The 8161-nt window shown below is 40.7% G+C and overlaps 1 protein-coding gene across 1 annotated transcript; it reads right to left on the bottom strand.

Annotated features, from left to right (window-relative positions):
• Positions 1 to 1223: 1223 nt before the first annotated feature.
• On the bottom strand, positions 1224 to 2144 carry LOC136578066 (putative olfactory receptor 2B8). The gene has a single exon (XM_066577975.1). The coding sequence runs from the start codon at positions 2142 to 2144 to the stop codon at positions 1224 to 1226; it is 921 nt and encodes a 306-aa protein (XP_066434072.1).
• Positions 2145 to 8161: the final 6017 nt, after the last annotated feature.

Below are 8161 nucleotides of genomic sequence, written 5' to 3'. Positions count from 1 at the left end.
AGTACGTTGTTTTCTTTGTCTTTGGGGGGTCCCTCTGTTTTGGAGAGACCCTCGATTTATCCTGCAGCTCTCCCTTTCCTTAGGGGATTGGTTACTGGTACCCGTAGAATTTCCTAAGACGGACTTTGTGGTGCACTGCTTATTCCCTAATCAACAGAGGGGGTCATTCTGAACTACCAAACGTTGATTGTGGAATTTAAAAGCTGCTTTTAAAATTGACTGTAGTATGTAAAGGGTTAACAGCTCTGATCAGTGGCGAGGCTTATCGAAGCTGTTGTGTTGTAAGAAACAGATGGCACCTGCATTGTATGGAGTAGGATTACCCCCGATCCTCCTCCAATAAATGTACTCACTGGAGCACAAAGGGTTTAAGGAATGGCAGACTGCTACCCCATAGGCATATACATCTACCTCATACATGTCACACTGGGAACAACATCAAAAATTATTAAGATGATATTGTAATGTATACCTTGTATTTATCATTATTTTGCAGCAAGCAATTTGGCCTTAAAACCAGGGAGAACCCGTGGAGTCGGTTCAGCATGAGTCAGGAAGGTATCATTTCTCCTCAGTGATAGCATCTAGACGATGTGAGGAGACTTCTAAGGCCATACATGTTCCTCTGAGAAATCAGCAAATGAGAAGATGGAACATGTCTCTACAGCCACACCTATTGGAAGGCAGCATTCCTGCAAGTCAATGTCAGACTTTTTAAACAAGCCTTGTAACAATGACTTGGAACTGTGAGCCAAAGCCAGAATAACCATGCACGGACAGCTGCTTTGCAGTAATTGCCCCTCATCAGCATGACACAGGTTTCTAGCCTGGCTAATGAGAGGCCTATAAATGTGCTTAGGGAGAGCACCTAGTAGGTATCAGGAGACATAATAGGCCTTATCTATGTGCAAGTATAAAACTAAGCAACCTCTACCCCCAAGTATGTAGTAGGTATGTGAGTGGCTGTTCATCAGCATTTTACACCTGTGACGTGAAGGTCTCCAGTAACTGGACAACCCCTTTAGTATTTGCGTTTCTATTACGATTTTTTGTGAATATGAGAACAGTGGGTCATAGAGAGCTGAAAGCTAGTTTACCAAAGTGCCTGATTTACCTATATGGCAAATTTGTTGCAGATTGATTATTCGCTTGGCCGAATATAAAGAACAAATAGCAGAAATCCATTTTTGTATGTATATATAAAGATTTTGATGTACTCTGCATTACCTTTCCCATTCTAAAACGTGATTTTTCCGAAATTTCCTTAAAGCCGCCTTTACTTCCTTGTTCCTGAGTGTATATATTAATGGATTCAGCATGGGTGTTATGATAAAGTAAAAAACGGTAATGATTTTGTCAATATCAGGTGAAGCTGTCGATCTGGACTTCATGTACACCGCCATGGCAGATCCATAAAACATTGTTACCACCATCATATGGGATCCACATGTAGAAAAGGCTTTTTTCTGTGCTTTCAAAGTAGAAATCTTTAAAGTGCTGTATATAATTCTTATGTAAGACATACATATAAAACTGAAAGGTAATATTAGTATTATCACACCGACAATATAAATGACAGATTCTACTATCAAAATGTTCTCACACCCCAGTGACAGAAATTCTGGAACTTCACACAAGAAGTGGTTGATTTCATTGTGTCCGCACAGATTAATATTTAGCGTCAGCACTATGTGGCAGATTGAGAGGAGAAACCCACATATCCAAGTACCCGCAGCTATTTGGATGCATGCTGATCTGTTGATAATCGTGGTGTAGTGTAACGGATAACATATAGCAATGTAACGGTCATAAGCCATAATTGCAAGTAAGATGCATTCACATTCCCCAAGGGACAGCGATATGTACATCTGCGCTACACATTCTGCATAGGAGATGGTCTTTCTTGCTGATAACAAATCCTTCAGCATCCTTGGCACGCTTGTGGATGAAACACAGATGTCCATGAAAGAAAGGTTGGTTAGAAAGAAGTACATCGGTGTTTGGAGACTATTATCTGCAGTGGTCACAATGATGATGAGTGAGTTCCCAACCAGAATAATCACATAAATAACCAAGAAGCTAATGAAAAGTATAAGTTGTGTCCTCGGCTCACTGGAAAGTCCAAGAAGAACAAATTCTGCCATTGCTGTGTCATTTGTCCAAGACATTCTAATAAACGACAGAGAGTAGATTTCCATCAGTCATAGATCATGAGAATTTATCTAACAGAGTGCAGTCACTAATTAATGACTCCCAACCAAGGACATACATGGAACTTATGGGGCTCTACAGCAAAACTCAGAATTGGGCCCCCTCCAAAACAAATTATATTAAAGGCAGCATATCTATAACGTGGCAGGCTCGGATGCAGCAGCTCAGCTCTAGTATACCTTTAAATAATATGGTCATCGTATACTAGTCAAATACCAGCTCTTCACAGTGATAATGATTACAGTGCAGTTACCTCCAGTGAACACAGGTGACTCCTATGATTGGTGACATCTATTTTCATTTTTCGTTTTTCTGGATCCAGACTATCATGAAGCCTTCCTTTAGCAATTACTTGCCTCTGCAGTCTCTCCCCATTTTGCTAGCCTAAATAAAATATATTTTATAAGTAGTATAACAAAAAATCTACAGATATTTGGAGAACCAAAATTGTACTGAATCATTAAATAGTTATGAAGTCATTTTGCCACAGTGTGTATACCATAAAAACATAAAATTCATGTGATATTCATCACTGAAATCCATATGCAACCAGGCCAAGAAAAAAATGAAAAAGTTACGATTTTTTTGAAAGTGGGGAAGGGAAACCAAAAATGAAACAATAAAAACAAGTATCATGTCTCCCTAATTTAGTCAGTGTATATAGTACAGATATTTACTGCTGTGTCTCATACTAAATCTCATTTGCAAAAAATTTGTCAACTCATTTTGATAATAATTTAGAAAGTGGGTCAAAAACTACTTCTTCGTGTGTTACATGTGTAGTGGCCAGAAGTCTATGTTGCTGGCCCCTCCATAAAGGTCATACATGTCATGTCCTTTGTAGATGCACTGTGCAAAGTTGTCTAGTCATCTTGTTATGTGTATTGCACATCTTCAGCAAATGAGAGGTTAATGTTTGCATGAGACTGGGAGATGTTTGCAAATGTATCAATTTATGTCTTGTTGTGTGGTATGTGTGAGATTATAAGTATGAGTGAATTGGGTGTTAGGAGTCTTCATAGTGCCGGCCACATGGGGTGCCTTCAACCCTCATGTGGTGAAGAATGGAAGAAAAAGAGAGGTTTCCTGAGTACCCCAATGCCAGGAGCCAACAGTGAGTGAGGACAAGTGAAAGTGAGAGATTAAGAGTGAGCGAGAAGAGATGGCCAAAACCACAGTGCAGAGGTACTGTTCCATCTCCTCTGGAGCGTTCCAATTCCAGGAGTGGTTCCTAGCATATAACTGCAACTGCAGGACTGGAGTTATCCTGTATTTCCTCTGACCTCTAATCTCCTGTTTACCTGCACCAGTGCACTCCTAAGTGTATTCTGATAAAGTTTCAAGTAAAGTTTTGCCAGGCCTTGACCCTTCCCAGGGACCTGAGGTATGTTACACAATCTGCAGCTCTTTTATTTACCGCTGAGGGTCATTCCGGTGGGTAACAGAATGGTGGTGTAACCTGTGAGAACCTTTTCTTATATTCTTATGTTTATTGGCCATCCCTCTCCTAGAGGTGTCCGGAAGAGGCTCAGCGCTGCTCTGGCCGAGGCTACGTATGTCCCTCCAGGAGGGAGCCTGGTATGTGTGACTGTGACAAGTGTACACTCTACCATCCCAGCTCCTCAGCATGTGACCCGGGCCGGGGTCACCCTACAGGATGCTACACATGACTTGTGTGCTTTGGTGGAAAAATTACCCTGTGCACGTTACCTTTATCTATAGAAATGATATTATCATACTCAGTGAATATTCTATTCTTGATTTTGTCATTCATTCTATGTGTGTTTAACCAGGATATGCAGATAATATTTCATGATGATAAAAAAATGTACAGTACTGTGTAAAAGTTTTAGTCAGGTGCGGAAGAAATGCTGCAAAGTAAGAATTGTTTTCAAGAATAGAAGGTGTGTGGCTCTAAATTTATTCTACAGCCGGACAATAGCCCCAAACACCCAGCCAATGTCATTAAAAACTATCTTCAGCGTAAAGAAAAACAAGGAGTCCAGGAAGTGATGATATGGTCACCACAGAGCTCTGATCTCATCATCATCCAGTCTGCCTGGGATTACATTAAGAGAGAGAAGGATTGGAGCAAGTCTACTACAACCACAGAAATCTGGGCTGAGGTCTCCAAAATGTCGGGAACAACCCTACTGCCATGAAAACAAAGGGTGGTCACAGCAAATATTGAGGTGATTTACATTTCTCTTTCGTTCAGTCACTTTGCATTTTGCTAATTGGCAAAAATAAACTATTAGTACTTTTTTTTCTTAAAGCGTTTGTATTCTGAAGCATTTTTTTCTACACCTGCCCAAACCTTCTGCACACTACTATACATTTCACAGTGTACTAGACTCAGTCCTCCAGTATTACATGTTGTATAGCATTGGTGAGATCTACTTCTTGGTAGTGGGAAGGAAACACAAATTACACCTGAACAATCATAGCAGCAAGAAGTGCTGAAGACATCAGATTATGTGGAGTACAACTAATAGTTAAAGGGGTTGTCCCGCGCCGAAACGGGTTTTTTTTTTTTCAACAGCCCCCCCGTTCGGCGCGAGACAAACCCGATGCAGGGACTTAAAAAAAAAACCGCACAGCGCTTACCTGAATCCCCGCGCTCCGGTGACTTCTTACTTACCTGCTGAAGATGGCCGCTGGGATCTTCTCCCTCGGTGGACCGCAGGGCTTCTGTGCGGTCCATTGCCGATTCCAGCCTCCTGATTGGCTGGAATCGGCACGTGACGGGGCGGAGCTACAAGGAGCCGCTCTCCGGCACGAGCGGCCCCATTCAGAAAAGAAGAAGAGCCGGACTGCGCAAGCGCGTCTAATCTGACGATTAGACGCTGAAAATTAGACGGCACCATGGAGACGAGGACGCCAGCAACGGAACAGGTAAGTGAATAACTTCTGATAACTTCTGTATGGCTCATAATTAATGCACAATGTACATTACAAAGTGCATTAATATGGCCATACAGAAGTGTATAGACCCACTTGCTTTCGCGGGACAACCCCTTTAATAAGAAAATCTACCTTCCAAGCAGACTTGTATGAAGCATAAAAGAAAATAATGCTTCCTACTTTTTCATGAAACCTTTTATAGAATTATCTGTGGCTGCTACAGTATTCCCCATTTTACCATATACGCCCCTGGGGTACAAAGTATCCTCTGATACATCATTATGAATTCATATAATTAATCCCATTCAAACTATTAAGCCTCTAATGCATTTGTAGTGCTGCGTACAATGAATATGCTAAATCCTTTAACCCTTTCAGAGTCAAAAGAATTTTTAGATCCTGAACTGGCAGAACAAAAGCACCTGGAATAAATATTGAATGCCCAGCACAATAAAGCCTGCTGTTCCAGAGCTTTAATGAAGGTGTAACATCCCAATACACTTACAGTTGGCATGGCTGGAGGCTTTTTGTTGTCATGCTGACGCCACACTCTATTTGGACACTCCCGATGATGATGATGCAGAAATAACGGAGACAAGTCCAGTATCGTTTAATAATCTGAAAGCGAGCAGTTTTACTAATCTTGGTATTGGTAAACAACAGGTTAATTTTACAACTTTTTGTAGAGGGCTTTGATTGATTTATTGATACGCTGGTTTTCAATGCTCTCTCTATTATTCAGCTGAAGACTGATTTACTAGACAATTTTCACCACTAGTGAAGTTAGATGAACAGGTTTGAGTTGGATTTAACTGAAGGTATTTTTGTGAAGCAGAGAGACTAGTGACAATATGCTGATCCTGGCTTTGATTTCACCGGGTAGCTGTAACTCACTGATGGATGAACATGCACCTCTGAAAGGGTCTTCTGGAACTTTGCGTTGTAGAATAACACGGGAGCGCGTTGTCCACCAAACTTGGCATTGGATGAGAATAACTTGCTGTGCACTCCTCCTCGCGGACTATGGAAACTGCAACCTCTCCTCACACGCTCCTGGCTGAGTCTGCTAACTGCTCTGCGTCACTTCCTTTTATCACCTCTCTCACTACCTGCCCACTTGCATAGGGACTAGTATGTTTGCTTCCGGCCCTTGGGGCTCTGCACCAGTGAGGTTAAACCTGACTGGCAGCCAATGAGAGGCCAGCTGACATCAGTGATAATCTCTAGCTTAGAGCAGAAAGAAAGACACAGGGTCTCTCCCACAGGCAACACCTTCTGTATCCAGGGATAGCATACAGACAGGTGAGATAGGACAAGTGTGCTTCTAGTGTTCTGTAGTACCTGCTGGCCACTACAAAGGAGGAGCTAGAAGCTTTGCTACCATAATGCAGATAGATGGCTACATGGTTATCGGTTGACACCATAAAATTCAAGAGAGAACAGCACCTGTGGTATTCTCTCATTGCATGGTATACCAGTCTGATTTATATCACTATATACAGAAGATGTATAACATAACAGCTGTACATATATAATTACATATATAATTATAGGTTGATATACCTGGCTTCGCCCGAGTTAACTTAGTACAGGTGTTTACCTGTTGTCCACCAGGAGAATTTTATGAAGTTGTGGTTACTTCAGAGGAACCAAGCAATAAAATATGTATACACATACAGGAGCGTTAGATTCTTCTCAGGTTGCATGTACCAATGTCTCTCTGCACTATGTACCACCCCTTCCACTCTCCTCACTTTTTAGATAATGCCTAAAAGGTAATGCCCCTTAAAGTTCACTTACTTTTTTCCTTAGAATTGAATAATCAAGTTCCAACCCCCATAACTTTTCCTGTTTAGGACCTAAAGAATGGCAGTGCCAAATTTCAAGTTTGAACAACACCAGGAAGTTAAAGAATTAGATTAGCTATATCACATAGTGGTGCTAATACTTTTACACTTAGAATTGAATAATCAAGTTGCAACCCCTTTACTTTTCCTATTTACGACCTGAAGAATGGTCGGACCAAATTTCATGTTTGTGTGACACAGATGCGAGTAATTAGTTACATTATATAGGGGATCATTTACTTTTGCACTTAGAATTGAATATTCAGTTTGCCACCCTTTAACTTTTCCAATTTAGGACCTAAAGAATGATCATCCCAAATTTCATGTGTGTCAGTCAGTGAATCAGTTAGTCAGTCAGTCACCATTATATATATGGATATACAGGGGATACCAGATTATACCGACATAGTTTATGCTATTATATACAGGATACACAACTTATATCAACAGTGCATATATAATTACTAGCTGATATACCCGGCTTCGCCCGAGTTAATTTGGTACTGGTGTTTATCTGGTGGTCACACGGAAAATCTTATGAAGTCGTGGTTACTTTAGAGATACTGAGGAAAAACATATGTTCACCATTTTGCATAGTTCTCTGCGTTACCCAGGAAACACCACGGGGAGGTAACCATGCGACCTTTCCTTTATATAAAATGACATCAGGAAGTGAGAGAATTTGATTACGTGCATAAAATTTGGACACTAATTCTTTTGCGCTTAGAATTGAATAATCGAGTTGGGACCCATTAGCTTTTCCTATTTATGACATAATCAATGCTCCTGCCAAATTTCCCGTTTCTATGACACCGGAAAGTGAAAAAATTACATTCCGCACGTAAAATTTGGACGCTAATTCTTTTGTGCATAGAATTGAATAATCGAGTTGGGACCCATTAGCTTTTCCTATTTATGACATAATCAATGCTCCTGCCAAATTTCCCGTTTCTATGACACCGGAAAATGAAAAAATTACATTCCGTACGTAAAATTTGGACACTAATTCTTTTGCGCATAGAATTGAATAATCGAGTTGGGACCCATTAGCTTTTCCTATTTATGACATAATCAATGCTTGTGCCAAATTTCCCGTTTCTATGAGACCGGAAAGTGAAAAAATTACATTCCGCACGTAAAATTTGGACGCCAATTCTTTTGCGCTAGAATTGAATAATCGAGTTGGGACCTATTAACTT

The sequence above is a fragment of the Eleutherodactylus coqui genome, chromosome 8 (genome assembly GCF_035609145.1).
Source record: "Eleutherodactylus coqui strain aEleCoq1 chromosome 8, aEleCoq1.hap1, whole genome shotgun sequence".
Classification (NCBI taxonomy): Eukaryota; Metazoa; Chordata; class Amphibia; order Anura; family Eleutherodactylidae; genus Eleutherodactylus; species Eleutherodactylus coqui.
This window is presented reverse-complemented; position numbering and strand designations above follow the sequence as displayed.